This window comes from Bubalus bubalis, chromosome 2, assembly GCF_019923935.1.
Source record: "Bubalus bubalis isolate 160015118507 breed Murrah chromosome 2, NDDB_SH_1, whole genome shotgun sequence".
In the NCBI taxonomy this organism is placed as follows: domain Eukaryota; kingdom Metazoa; phylum Chordata; class Mammalia; order Artiodactyla; family Bovidae; genus Bubalus; species Bubalus bubalis.
In genome coordinates, this window is record NC_059158.1 from 178,351,560 (window position 1) to 178,366,900 (window position 15,341).

At 50.2% G+C, this 15,341-nt stretch overlaps 1 protein-coding gene across 1 annotated transcript; it reads right to left on the bottom strand.

Moving 5' to 3' along the window:
• Positions 1-53: 53 nt before the first annotated feature.
• Positions 54-14,671, bottom strand: NUDC (nuclear distribution C, dynein complex regulator). The gene is made up of 9 exons (XM_006055471.2): positions 14,463-14,671; positions 11,745-11,822; positions 3,561-3,764; positions 3,406-3,471; positions 2,564-2,683; positions 2,296-2,490; positions 964-1,047; positions 748-866; positions 54-322 (listed from the first exon to the last, which is right to left on the bottom strand). The coding sequence occupies exons 1-9, from the start codon at positions 14,541-14,543 to the stop codon at positions 271-273; spliced, it is 999 nt and encodes a 332-aa protein (XP_006055533.1). The 5' UTR covers positions 14,544-14,671; the 3' UTR covers positions 54-270.
• Positions 14,672-15,341: the final 670 nt, after the last annotated feature.

Genomic DNA, 15,341 nt, shown 5'->3' on the forward strand with positions numbered 1-15,341 from the left:
AAGAGGCCTGAACCCCAGAGAAAGGCCAGAGGGAAGAGAAGACACGAGTGGAATTGGGTAAATGGTTTTAATGTGTAACAGCAGGCCAGCTGGGGTGGACAAGACCCCCCAAGGCCCCAGCCCTTCTCCCATGATGGCCTGAGACCTGTGTGTGCCGGCCAGCCCTGTGCCTGCCCTGGCCCTGCGGCCCACCAGTCCCAGGGAGTGTGGGAGAGGAAAGTGGGGAGCCGGGAGTTCAGCCTGGAGAGTTCAGGGGAGCAAACACAGGAGCTAGTTGAATCTGGCCTTGGAAAAGTCCATCTCTGGATGCTGATCCATGAACCTGCAGAGACAAAGCAGGAAGGTGAGACAGGCCATCCGTCTCCCCAGATTTACCCCTTTCTCTCAGCCTCCAACATGAGGTCTCATCTGTTTACAACTCTCAGCAACCTGGAGCCATGCCAGGCAGGAGTGGGGCCCCCAAGGCCTCCCCAGGGCTGGCTGCTGAGGTGCCAGCACCGCCACTGCTTTTTCTGTTGGTGACTTGACCGCCTGTTACCCTTTCCTATCCTGTGGTGGCCTTGCCCTCAAGATGACCTCAGTAAGTGATTAGGGGAGGCAAGCCAAGGCTATAAAGCCATAAACTTGGCTGGCTCATTCTGGAAGGGGCGGGGCAGCTCCTGTGTTCTGCTCAGTAAACACTCGCCGCTGTCACCCAGGTCCCAGCCGTAGACACCTCCCCCAAACCCCCATCTCTGCATCGCTCACTTCTTCAGAATCTCCTGTTTCTTCTGCTCATCGGAGGTAGGCAGCCCCATGGACTTCTGTCTCTGGTCGTACATCATCTTCTCCACCATGCTACGGGTCTCACTGTCCAGGTCTGACAGCTAGGGGCAGACAGTGAGTGACAGGGTGGGTGAAGCCCTGGGGCCACCCAGGCCCCAAACCTCCCGACTGCAGCTCCTCCAACCAGTCTGGGCTCACCTTGGAGTTCTCAGGGTTGATCTTCTTAGTATTGATCTCAGGGTCACTGGATACCAAGCGGCTCCACCACTCCATCTTGTTGATCTGAGAGGAAGAGGAGGGCCACCCGGGGACGGGTGGTGGCTCACTCTGGACCCTGGTGACCACCCCCCAGCTCTTCCAGAACCAAACTCTCTCCCAGCCACATCCTGCATCAGGGACTTGCGAGGCCTGAACTGGGACCTAGGGGCAGATGGGCAAGACCTCTGCCCTCCCCGGTGGCTGGGGGAGACAGACACGGAGACAGTCAGCATGATAAGGGAAAGAATAAAGTACAGAGGGAGATACTCACCCAAGTGGAGGGAGAGGTTAGGACGACACACATGGGCTGGGCCTTAAATGACTCGCATGAGCCACGTTAAAAAGCAGGGAAGGACATTCCAGGTGGGAGGAAACGCAAGGGCAAGGGCAGAGGGGTGAGTGAGAGGCAGCCAAGGGGGTCAGGTAGGCTGGGCCAGGCAGTACATGCCATGGGACACTTTCCTTGGACCCTGGCACTTCAGAGATCATGTTCATTTCCTGGGGTCTGTATCCCAGTTCTCTGAGAGGGGAGAACACGGGCTTCCCGAGGGGCACAGTTTTCTACATCTTGTTCACTGTTTTCCCTCCAGCACTTAGAACAGTCTCTGGCACGTAGCAGGTGTTCAAGTATTTGCTGAATTGAATGCTTGTATCCATAGAAACCTAATGGACGGACTTTCCTGGTAGGTCCAATGGTTAAGACTCTGAGCTCCCAAGACAGGGGGCCCAGGTTCGATGCCTGGTCAGGGAACTAGGTCCCATGTGCTGCAACTAAAGATCCCACACGCCACAAGGAAGATGCCGCACATGACAACTAAGACCCATAATAAAAATTCAGACCCAAAATAAAAACTAGGAAAAAACCTAATGGACCTGGAGAAGGAAATGGCAACCCACTCCCGTATTCTTGCCTGGAAAAGTCCATGGACAGAGGAACCTGGCAGGCTGCAATCCATGGTGTTACATGACTGAGCATGCGTGCGTGAGGGTGGAGGGAGATGGCTTGGTAGGAATAAACTGGTAGAACAACAACAAAAAGCTAATGGAAAGGAAAAGGCTTTGGTACTAAAGACAATCCTGATCCTTAACTCCACCCTCTCCTAGAGGCAGAAGTTGGGCAGATCTCTCGGGCTGCCCTTTTTCTGACTCTAAAATGTGACAGACCTACTATAGAAGTCTTATTGTAGGGATGAAATAAGATACGCCCATCAGGCCCCCAAAGTTCAGGAACAGCCAATCAGAACAGAGGGCAGGAGACGGGGCCTTTCGCACCTTCTCCAGATGCACTGTCACCACTTTGCCGTCTTCGATGAGCCATGAGCTCTCCTCCACCTTCACCTCGTTGTAGAGCTCCCCATCCACGATCGCTGGCTGTCCCTTGAGCCCCACCCGGAGATGCCGCCGCTGGATGTCCACCACCACGTCCTTCCCCTTCAGCCGGAAGTTCACGCGGAAGGGCACGGCCAGCTGCACGGGGCAGGAGCAGTCAGGCGGCGCCCCAGGCCAGCTGCCTCCCCACCACCCCAGCCCCCGCACTCACGTCCAGCTCCGACAGGGTCTGGGTCCAGCGGTAACTGGGCAGGTCCGCCCCGTTGCCGAGGTTGGGCTTCAGTTTCCCTTTGTCCTTCTCGTCCTCCTCCTCCTCGTCCTCCTCGGCCTCCTGCTCACAATTGGGGTGCTCGGCTACTTCCCTGACAGACCCAGACTGAACCCCACTGGCTGGCACGGCACATACAGCCACAGACAACACAGCAGACCTGGTCCCTGCCCAGTCCAGCCCACTGTGAGTCAGAGCTAAAACCTGTTTGGCGCTCTGCTGGTTCTGCCCGAGAGGAGCTCAGATGGGGAGACCGTGGGACAGCTGAGGGGTGGCGGCACTCACAGACCCAGGGGACCCAGCCAAGGGACTTGGGAAGGAAGCCCAGCCCAGAGCAGGTCAGGAGGTGGCCGCGAGCAGAGTTGTTCTAAAGGAAAACCAGCCTGCCCAACGGTCAGCTTCATTCTTCTCTGTCTGGAGGGTGGGGACCCAGCCCCAGACCAGAACCTCCAAAGAGCTGAAGGAGTACCCCAGGGATTATGTGGGAGCAGGAGGAGCCCTGAGGAGAACATGCCCTAGGAGTGTCAGAAAAACCCACCGCAGACCCGAGCCCACCCGCATGGTGCCCGTGCAGCACTGCCCATCTCTGTCTCTCTGGCTTTCCTGCCAAGGCTTAAATTAAGCCAGTGAGCTTTGGAGGTTTTTTTAACCCCCTTTGGTCCAATGTGGGGTCCTGGAGTATGAGGAGGATTCCCAAAGCTAAGGGAATGGTGGGGTGGGCCTTCCAGAGAAAGGGAGTGGGTGAAGAGCCCCAGAAGCTCCCAAACCCCTCCAGTCCATCTCACCTGCTTCCCTGGGGAGCCAAGGCTGCCATTCTTGAGCTGGGCCTCCTGCTTCTCGGCATCCTTTTTCTGTGGCAAAGGGAAAAACAGGTGGCAAGAGGGGCCCTACTTCTAGTGTCCATGGGGTCAGGGGGCAGGGGAGGGAAGCCCATTCCTACCTGGTCAATTTCCAGCTGTAGCCTCTCAGCCTCCTCATCAGTCAGTTCCTTGATCTGGGGCCCGGAGGCCTCTGACTTGGCCTCCTTGGCCAACCTGGCTGCCCGCTCTGCCTTCTCCCGCCGCTCAGTCTCCTGCCGAGCTCGCTTCTCCCGCCGGGCCTTCTGTGCCAGCTGGTTGTGGTGGTTGAAGGTCTGTGTGATAAGCTGAGGAAGGAAGAGAAGGCTAAGAAGCATTGGAGGAGAAGACACGTTCCAAGACATGAAGCCAGTCCCATCTCTGAGTGCCTGGGCAAGGCACTGCACTTAGAACCTCAGTTTCCACATCTTTAAAATGGGATTTAATACACATCTATCTCATTGAGTTGTAATGAGAGATTCTGCAAAGTATCTGCTTCAATAAATAGCAACCACTTAAAAAAAAAAAAAAGGCAGTCCAGGAAATAAGACCCAACACTGAAGTTGGACAACCTGCATTCTAATCCAGGCTTTGTCACACACTAGCTATTTTGTTTTTGGCAAATTACTTAACCTATTAATGGTGTGAATGGGCTTCCCTGGTGGCTCAGTGGTTAAACAATCCACCTGCCAATGTAGGAGATGCAGGTTCGATCCCTGGGTCAGGAAGATCCCCGGGGAGCTTCAGAGTCCTTATCAGCAAGGATAAGTCCCTACCTCACAGGAATGTTGGGCAGACCAAATGATAAGTGCTTTGAAAATCCTTCACAGCAAAGTGAACCTGTCAGGAGAACTCCAGCCTCAGCCCCTCTGAGAAGCTTTTCCTCAGCTCTCAGGCCAGAAAGAGCATTCTGGAGGGAAAAGGTCAGTGTCTTCCTCCCCTCCGCCTGTAAGCTATCCATTTCAAATCCACCCTCTCCCACGACGCCTTCCTAGGATGCTTCTAACCTGCTTCGTGCTAGCTGCCCACCTCTGCAGCCCAAAAGCGACCCCAAAACTGTTACCACAGGGTCTGGCTCTGTGGCCTTGGACAAGGAAACAACTTTGACCTTTTTTAGCCTCAGTTTCATCAGCTGTCACGAAGATGCATATGACACTTGTCAAGAGACTGGCACAGTCCTAGCCACAAACCAACTGCCCATGAACTGCTGGCTTCCCAACACCCCCGCCTGGCTGAGGCTAACCCAGGGTCAACTGGTGGAGAAGCACCTTCTCTGCTATGAAGATAACAACAGGAGGAATGGTTACACCTCACGTTTTACATCAGGAGCTCCTGAAGTGTGGTTCCCTGATCCACAGAATATGTTGGCATCACCCAGAATTTGTTAGAAATGCTGACTCTCAGGCTCTACTCCAGGCCTACCGAATCAGAAGTCCCAGGGGTGTGGCCCAGCAATTTGTACTTTTAACAGGCCCTCCTGGCCAATTCTCATGCATACTTGAGTCACACCTGCATCTGAGATCCTGGCCTACTCCTTCTGCCTGTGTGACCCTGAGGTCATCTCTCTGCTTCTATCGTGTTATTTCTAAAAGCAGTCTTACATAGCTGTTCTTTGCCTACAATATCCTTGCCTCTACTTCCAGATCACCTCACAAACAGCTTCTTATCCTCCAGGACCAGCTCAAATGTCTGTTCAATTTCATCTCTTCTCCTTTGGCAGACTCAGGAATTTACCCAACTTAGGAAACCCATCTCTGTGTCAACCCACACACCTGGAGGAGCCCTCACAGGACACCCACCACATGATCAGTGGTCAACAAACCATCTTTCAAGAATCTCTGAGCCAGAGCTAGAGGGAAATGGATCTGCAAGAGTTGAGAGGAACCACGTGGGGCTCAGGGTCACCAAAGTCAGCCATGGGCTCCTAGGCCTAGGGTTCTGCCAAATGCCCTGTGGCTTCTCATTCATTGGGTGCCAATTCTTCCTGTTACCCTCAAACCTCCAACTTCATGCCACATTACAGTAGCTCCACACTCTTCGAGGCTAAAGGGTACCAAAAGCACCCCGAAACCAAACGGGCTAACAAAATGAGGTGTATGTAAGAAAGAAATGAGCCACCTGAAGGCCACTGTGCTGTCAACAGAAGGGGCTGGTCATGGCCCAATTACGCCAGCAGAGGCTGTTCCACCCTAATCAGGGAGACCTTGAACTCAGGCCATCTGCTAACCAGTGGCCAAGGGGAGGCAGGAGCGGGGCCGTCCCCTCTCCCAGCTCCAGTGAATCACGTCCCATTCGTCCTGTTCCTTCCCAGCTCCTGGAGGGCAGATGAGGGCAGAGCTGAACCACCAGGCAGAGTCAGGGCCAGTCACAGCAGCCTCTGACCCCTCCTCCCAGTCTCCTCCCACCAGCTTTACCGGGGCCAAGGCCCAGGCCCAGGCAGAGACCCCAGCGAGACTGTAGCCTACTCAGGGTGCCAACTGGCAGGCTGTCAGAGTCAAGCTTCTGTCACTGGACATGTCTTTGGGAACCAGAGCCCAGCAGAGTGAGAAAGGGGTGAGGAGGGCTGGGAGGCCCCCAGAGTGTTCGGTGGGCATACCTGAACACAGCTTTCCTGATTTAGCCTGGGTGATAGGAGAGTAGAGAGTGGGTCCCATCAGACTGGCCAAGGAAGACTCCAGAGAGATATTTAAGCTAAACCCAAAGGCATGAGGTCCTGGACCTGACCATGGAGTGGGGGGACATGTCTGAGGGAGAAGACACACTCCTGTTCCAGAACTTCATATAAATGGACTAATTCAGTATGTGCTCTTGTCTGTCTTCCTTTAGAAGGCTGAATAATATGTATGTATGTGTGTGCTCAGTCGTGCCCGATTCTGCAACTCCATGGACTGTAGCCTGCCAGGCTCCTCTGTCCATGGAATTTTCCAGGCAAGAACACTGGAGTGGGTTGCCACTTCCTCCTCCAGATCTTCCTGACCCAGGGATTGAACCTGCATCTCCTGTGTCTCCTGCAGATTCTTTACCTGCTGAGCCATCGGGGAAGCCCGAATAATATTGTATTACATGGATATATGACATTTTGTTGATTCATCTATCAATGAATGCCTGGACTGCTTCCAGTTTTGGGAAGTTTTTGGCTCTTTTGAACAGTGCTGCTATGGGTGTGCAAATCTCTCTTTAAGATCCTGCTTCCAGGGCTTCCCTGGTGGCTCAGTGGTAAAGAACCCACCGGCCAATGCAGGAGACACACGTTTGATCCCTGATCCAAGAAGATCCCATATGCCGCAGAGCAACTAAGCCCATGCACCACAGCCACTGAGCCTGGGCGCTAGAGCCTGGGAACCGCAATTACTGAGCCCATGTGCTGCAACTATGGAAGCCCACTCATCCTAGAGACCATGCTCCGCAACAAGAAAAGCCGCCACCACGAGTAGCCCCCACTCGCCGAAACCAGAGGAAAGTCCATGCGGTAGTTAAGATCCAGCACAGCCAAAAATTAAAAAAAAAAAAGATCCTGCTTCCAATTTCAGGGGATAATGGGATTGCTGGATCATATGGTAGCTCTATTTTTCAATTTTCTGAGGCACTGCCATACCGTTTTCCACAGCAGCTGCACTATTTTAAGTTCCCTCTGGTAGTGCACAAGGGTCCCAATTTCTCCACAACCTTATCCAACACTTAGGTTTCTGGGGGTTTCTGACAGAGTCCATCCTAGTGAGTGTGAGGTGACAAGTCACTGTGGTTTCTATTTGCCTTTCTCTAATGACTAGTGATATTGAGCATCTTTTATAATAAAAAAGAACTATAATTCACTTTTACCAACAATGTCTGACGAGTACCCTTTTTTTTCCCACATCCCTGTAAGCAATTTAAAAAATATATTTTTGTCAGTTTGACCAGAAAAAAGGGCATCTCACTGTTTAGTTCATCTACATTTCCTTTATTACTACTGAATATAAGCATCTTTTCATATGCTCCTCATGGAATGGCCCATTTTTCCATTTATCTTTTTCTTGTCAACTTATAAGAGTTCCTGCATATTAAACTGGCTCCTAAATTTTATCTGTCCTCTGCATTGCACATTTTTCCCAGATCTATTGTTTTTCAAATGACTCTATGTCATTGCGTCTCTTCTGCCACATTTTCTATATCTGAAGAGACAAGCAGCTATCTTTTATTCTATAGCTTCCAGGTTTCTATCCTTGCTAGGTCTCTTCCACACAAGGTTATACAGTTTCCTAGCTTTCCTTACTAAGCTCTTCTTGATCTGCAATTTATTTTTAGATACGAGTACAACAGGCTTCCCAGGTGGCACTAGTTGGCAATACAGGAGACATAAGACACACAGGTTCTATCCCTGAGCCAGGAAGATCCCTTGGAGGAGGGCATGGCAACCCACTCCTGTATTGGTGCCTGGAGAATCCCATGGACAGAGGGGTCTGGCAGGCTACAGTCCACAGGGTCGCAAAGAGTCAGACACAACTGAAGTGACTTAGCAAGCACGCACATATGAATAAAACAGATGGTTTTACACTTTTGGTACTTTTACAAATAGCCAGTTGTAGCAGCACAACTTATTAAATCATCCTTTGCCTATGAACTGATTTACCTTACTGGACACATCTTAAAGTTAGACTTTTTCTGGGTTCTCTGTTTCACTAGTCTATTTATCTCTTCCTATGTCAATAAAATATTGATTTGATCATTATGGCCTTTATGCAAATCCATAATGCCTAGCTTCAAAAGCTATAAAAACTAAAGTGTTTTTGTGTTTCTCTTAAGTTTGAAGCATGAAGGTATTTACAGTCTTCATATCTTGGCATAAACATGGATATACACTTCTCTGCAGAAATACCAATGTTTCATTACATTATGCTGCTCCTGACCCCTGGACTGGAGTAAAGTATATTATATACAGTATATGCACTGTGAAAGTGTTAGTTGCTAAGTGGTGTCTGACTCTTTGCAACCCCATGGACTGTAACCCGCCAGGTTCCGCTGTCCATGGAATTCTACAGGCAAGAATATTGGAGGTAGTGGGTAGCGATTCCCTTCTCTGAGGGATCTTCCAGACCAGGGATCCAACCCAGGGTCTCCTGCATTGCAGGCAGATTCTTTACCGTCTGAGCCACCAGGGAAGCCCAAGAATTCAAGTTCACAGTCCCTTTTTTGAACCTATTGGGGCCAGATGTGTTTTGGGATTAGAATTCTTTTGGGGGGAAAAAAAAAAAAAGAATTCTTTTGGATTTTAGGAGGCAATACAGGGCATATTTAACCCTAAAACCCAAGAACTCTAAATTCCAAAATACATCTGGCCCCAAGAGGTTCAAAAAAGGGACTGTGAACTTGTACTCTCATGTGCCAGCAACACTCTTTTTATCCTCACAACAGCCTTCTGAGAGAAAGATTATCCCCTCTTCTGGGGGCGGCAGAGGGGAATGAGGCTCCGAATGTGATTCATCCAAAGCAGTTGTCAAGCAGGGAGAGGGGCACACCAGGATTCAGCCACATCTGCCCAGCTCCAGAGAACATGCTCTCAACCAATACACTTGGAAAGGATTTATCTGGTAGCCCAGTGCACAGCAGGTCCTTAACACAAAGGCATTACTGGTGTTACAACTGGAGACCAGTTGGCAAGGCTGGACAGGATTCTGCCTGCTTGAGAGTCCAACCAACCTCCTGGCAGAGAGCTGACTAAGGGAACAAAGAGGCAAGGAGCATAACAGAGGAACCAGCAGACGTCCAATACAGAACAGCTACCATCATCCTTGTGATACGCCCGAGACACCACTTCCCAATATTGTTCATCTCTCTCCCTTCTGCCTGCTACCTCACTCAACCTTCATACCTCAGGCATCTCCCTCAGCGTCTTCCCTGAGGGCTCAACCTAGGTTAGTCACCATTTTATGCTCCTAGGACTTCTACCCAAACACCCACCACTTCCTCACAGTCTTATACATATTAATTAAATGAATGAATGCTGATATTTTATGGTGAAGTCTGTCCCACAGAAAAATAGGAGGTGCTAGTGCTAATACAGAAAGCATATTTGAGCCAGAAAGGGTCCTAAAGGTCAGTGAGTCCACCTTCTTCTGCTTGACAGGTGTGAAGATTAAAAGGACCAGAGAATTGGTGGGAAATTAACCAGGCCACACAACTAGACCAAGAACCCAGGACTCCTACTCCAGGACCATGTCCTTACCCCAGAGTAGCCTCAGATCAGGCATATTATCAAGCATTTCTGCTTGTTAGAACTCTGAGGCCGCAGAAAGCAGTTTGTAAAATGTCTCCTTTTGGTTATTATGTCTCCTGTTTAACTGAAAACAACTGTCAGTTTTCACAGTTCAGTGAAATGACATCTTCTTCATTATTTATGAATCTTCAAAAATATAGTTACAACCTAGGCAATCAGAAGACATTCAAACTCTCAGAACCTGTACCATAAAGCACAATTCTCAGGAATCACCTAACAGCAATCAGAATGGCTATCATCAAAAAGTCTAGAAATAATAAATGCTGGAGAGGATGTGGAGAAAAGGGAACCCTCCTACACTGTTGGTGCAAACGTAAATTGGCGCAGCCACTGTGGAGAACAGTCTGCTGCTGCTAAGTCGCTTCAGTCGTGTCCGACTCTGTGCGACCCCATAGACGGCAGCCCACAAGGCTCCCCAGTCCCTGAGATTCTCCAGGCAAGAACACTGGAGTGGGTTGCCATTTCCTTCTCCAATGCATGAAAGTGAAAAGTGAAAGGGAAGTCGCTCAGTCGTGTCCGACTCTTAGCGACCCCGTGTACTGCAGCCTACCAGGCTCCTCCGTCCATGGGATTTTCCAGGCAAGAGTACTGGAGTGGGATGCCATTGCCTTCTCCGGAGAACAGTATGGGCATTCCTTAAAAAACTAAAAATAGAGCTACCATATGATCCGGCCATCCCACTCCTAGGCGTATATCCAGAAAAGACAAAAATTCTAATTTGAAAAGACACGTGCACTCCAATGTTCACAACAGCACTACTTTTAATAGCTAAGACATGAAAGCAGTCTAAATGCCCAATGACAGATGGATGCACAAAGAAGATGTGGTGTACACACACACACACACACACACACACACACACAGAGGAATATTACTCAAGCCATTTAAAAAAAAATACCAGTTGCAACTAATATGGATGGACCTGGAGATTATCATACTAAGTAAATCAGAGAAAGACAAATATCGTATGATATGATTTATATGTGGAATCTAAAAAAAAAATGATACAAGTGAACTTATTTACAAAACAGAACCAGATTCACAAACATAGGAAATAAACTTATGGTTACCAAGGAGCGGGGGTAAATTGGGAATTTGGGATTAACAGATACACACTACTATATACAAAATACAAAACAAACAAACAAACAAAAAAAAACCCCAAGGACCTACTGTATAGCACAGGGAACTATATTCAATTTCTTATAATAACCTATAATGGAAAAGAACCTAGAAAAGATACATATATATATAGGAGATAGACAATTAAAAAAATACACCACCACCACTATTCTCAAATCCCTGAACTTTGGGTCACAGCATCCATGAAGACTAGGATTGCTGGCTTTGAGTTTTCCTATACCTCTGTCTTCTAAGCTCAACTTCTAACATTTGCCTACTCTCATCTCTCAGTGAGGTAATTAGATAAAACCTGGGCTTCCCTGGTGGCTCACACAGTAAAGAATCTGCCTGCAGTGCAGGAGATTCGGGTTCGATCCCTGGGTTGGGAAGATCCCCTGAAGAAGGGAATGGCTACCCACTCCAGTATGCTCACCTGGAGAATTTCACGGACAGAGCAGCCTGGAGGGCTACAGTCCATGGGGTCACAAAGAGTCGGACACAACTGAGAGACTAATGCTTTCACTTTCCTCAATGGAGAAAAGGAACTAAGAAGCATTGTGTAAGGGGCAGAATGCAGTTTTACAAGAGACTCTGGTTCCAACCCTGGCTCTCCCATAACTTGGCTCAAGAATCTGGACAACCCTGGCTTTCCTATAACTCACACCAATTTCCTCATTTGTAAATGGGGACAGTAACACCTGCCCCTCAAACAGTTAAAGGACCATGGGGAATAGGGTAGGTAATGCAGTTGGCGAGGTGAGGGGCTTTAATAAACGATGGCTTGCTTCCCTTCCCCGACTCTTTGCCCCTGGCCTTTTACTTCTGCTAACAGTTATTAGTATGCCAAAGAAGGCCAGGTCAGCTCTTCTGGAAAAACAGAGCTGCCCAAAGGCCACTGGCCCCCAACACTCACCTTTTCTGCCATGCCTTCTTCTCCTCCAACAAAGAAGTCTGTTTTGCGTCGAAGGAAGCTGAAGAAAGTGTTCACCAGCTGAAAGGAGACAAAGACAGAAGCTGGAAAGATGCCATACTGGGAGCCCTTCAACTGCACAGAAGCGAACTCTCTTAGCCTAGGAGGGAACCTGGGACTAGACTGTTTCACCCCCAGCCTCTCAACTGGGGACACATCCTCCCCACAGGCCCGGGCTTTGTCACTTCTGCCAGGAAGCCGAAACTAACTTTACCCGGATCACTTGAAAGGCAGATTTCTCATTTCTTTTTAATTTATTTTTGGCTGCACAGGGTCTTGGTTGTGACACACAGGCTTTCTCCTGGTTATGGTGAGCAGGGGCTGCTCTTCATTGTGGTACCCAGGCTTCTCACTGCAATGGCTTCTCTTGGACAGCACGGACTTAGGCATGGACTCAGTAGTTGTGGCACACAGGCTTAGCTGCTCCATGACATGTGGGGCCTTCCCAGACAAGGGATCAAACCCGTGTCCTCTGCATTGGCAGGCCGATTCTTAACCACTGGACCACCAGGAAGTCCCAGATGTCTCATTTTCTTGTGTGCACATGTATGTATATTTCACATTTTTTGTGGTGCTAGAGGCAGCCTGAGGATACGGGCATCTAGGGCTTGAAACACTTGGGGCCCACCTTTCCTCTTCACATAGTAAAAAACCCATCCAGAATGGCACTGGCTGAGTTACTACGGCAGAGCTAGAACGAAGGGAACAAATGAAGCATTTGAAAGAAAGTTCAGACCAACTAATTCTGGCTGGGTAGCCAAGTGATTTAAGAACATCAGTCTGGGTATCAAGACTGATAGACATGAGCTCTGTGACCTTAGGAAAGCTTCTTAACTCCACAAAAGAGAAACAGCAGCAGGACCTATTTCCAGGGATATACGTGAGGATCCTTTGTGAGAACCAAAGGAAGTAAAGGAGGTGAGGTCCCTAGCAGTGTCTGGTCCAGAGCAAGAGACCCTCTGTGGGAGAGTTAAGTCCACACAAGCATGCACCATGAACACCCTCAGCGCCCTGCACCAGACCTGACTCCGAGTACATGCTCAATAAACAGTCTGATGAACAAAACGACCTAGTGGTGACCTAAGGTTAGCATCTATAACTAAGCCCTTTTATTTGTCCAAGAGAGTGGTTCTAAATCCGATGCTAGATTTTATCTCAATGGTTTCAATTCCTGCTTCTACACACTTTTTTCAGTTCACTCAAAAATGCTGCCAAGTCGCTTCAGTCGTGTCCGACTCTGTGCGACCCCATGGACTGCAGCCTACCAGGCTTCTCTGTCCATGGGATTCTCCAGGCAAGAACACTGGAGTGGGTTGCCATTTCCTTCTCCAATGCATGAAAGTGGAAAGTGAAAGTGAAGTCGCTCAGTCGTGTCTGACTCTTAGCGACCCCATGGACTGCAGCCCACCAGGCTCCTCCATCCATGGGATTTTCCGGGCAACAGTACTGGAGTGGGGTGCCATTGCCTTCTCCACTCAAAAATGAATACACTTCAAATCCAGTTGTGTCAACAATTTGGGGCGGGGAGGGGAGAGGGAGCCTTTCACATCTTCAAATTAATAGTACTCTTCGGACCTCAAAGGACTTAGGAGTCCTTGGTCACCACAGGTACCTACCTGAATGAGAATGGGAATGGAAAGCTCGAAACTTTTGTCCCGAGAGAGACACAGAACCTGAAATGGTCTGTGGACAGCACACACTGGCCTAAGGATGCTGGTCCCCTCCAGGTCAGGAGCCTGTTGGATGATCTGGGGCAAGTTCCTTCAGTGTCTTTAATAAGAAAACTGATCTTGACAGGCTTTTCAACCTTTTGAACTTTTCCATGGTTCAAAACACCAATTCCAGAGCCCCTTCTAAGTTGGTCCGTATCCTTCATCCACTCTGTTACTGGATCTGGTCACTACGCAGGAAATTATGTTCCTGCACACATCAATCACTCGAACAAATACGTGTTGACTGTCCAAGCCTGGTTACTGAGAATTCCTCACTGTCCCTCCCTTCAAGACACTACTCTCCTACAAATTCGGGAAATATAAGGATTCCTAGCGGTGTCTCAAATAAAGAAACTGAGGCTGGGAGACGTGGAAAGGTCACAAGTTGGTAGGTGCGGTGTAGAACAATCGTGAACATAGGCCTCCTGTTCCCCCATTCAAAGACCACGTGTTAATATCGCCTCCCACTCTCACATTCTTTCGCTCGCTCCAAGTCTCCGTACAGGCAAGTCGTAATGTTTAGAAAGATTCATCCCAAGGGATGCTCTTCGGGGGCAGCCACCAACGGAGAAACGGAGACTTAAGCATGGGGGGGGGGGGGGGGTAGTAGGGGGAAAATCCCCAAACTCTGGGGCTTTTCCGGGGGCGGGTGCAGCGACGCCGGAGCTGCAAAGGCAGAAACTGCTGAGAGGTCTAGGGGCGGGGCGGGGGTGGGGTTGGGGGACGGACCAGGCCTGGTACGAGTGAAAGGCCTGGTACGAGTGAAAGCCCTGATACGAGTAGGCCAGACCGGAAGCTCGAGTGCAGTAAGAATGTGGAGAGGAATCCCAGAGCCCGCGAGGCCCCGGGGTGTATCTCGGCTTCTCGAAGGCAGAGAAGAACGGAGAGAGCGTGGCTGGGGCCTTCCCCCGGGTAGGCCGGGCCCAGCCAACTCCGCGCGGGCCGTTACCTCCTGCACGCCGCCCTCGTGCTGCTGCGCCATGGCCAGCAACATGCCGTCGAACCGATCCTCCTCCTGCTCCCCGCCCATCGTGCCAGCTGCTAGCCACGCTCCGAAACCCGAGCTCCGCACTCGCGTCCCGCGCTCCGCGACCCTTCGGATCGCGTCCGTCCAACGGCTCCAGTTCTCCGCCTTCCGCAGCGGAGCCGGAAACACGCAGGCGCCGTGCCGCCCAGGCCCACCCGCTCACTCTCACGTCCCGCCCCACTTCGAGCCTGCGGCCATTGACCGCCCGGCAGATAGCCCGCTTTTCCGGCCATTGGTCGACCTGCTGAGCCAATCAAAGAGCGCGTTCCTGAAGCGGTGGGCGGAACGGAAGGCCCTAGAGTTTGGTGTGAGTTGCTATGGTTACCAGACGCTTTTTGGAGGCTTCCAGAAACGTCTGGGCACAAATCCGGCATGGTTGGAATGGAAAAAAAAGGTACAAACTTTGTTCTTACGCCTTGGGCGTGACTTCCCAGCTTGTAGAAGGGTGAAGTGGGAAATGTTCTTAGTTATCCCCTTTAACCCTCCCATGGGTCAATTGAGGCCCAAAAAGGAGAATGGACTCGCCCAGAGAGCAGTCTACCTCCATCATCATCACATGCTCTATATAAATTGTGCAGTCGCAGGCGCCCTGGACTTAGAAGGACTCTGTGCTTGGATTAATCCTTTTCTGCTAAAGTCTGAAATTTTTGAACAAGAGAGCCCACATTGTCGTTTTACACTGCTGCTGCTTGCTAAGTCGCTTCAGTCGTGTCCGACTCTGTGCGACCCCATAGACGGTAGCCCACCAGGCTCCCCCGTCCCTGGGATTCTCCAGGCAAAAACACTGGAGTGGGTTGCCAT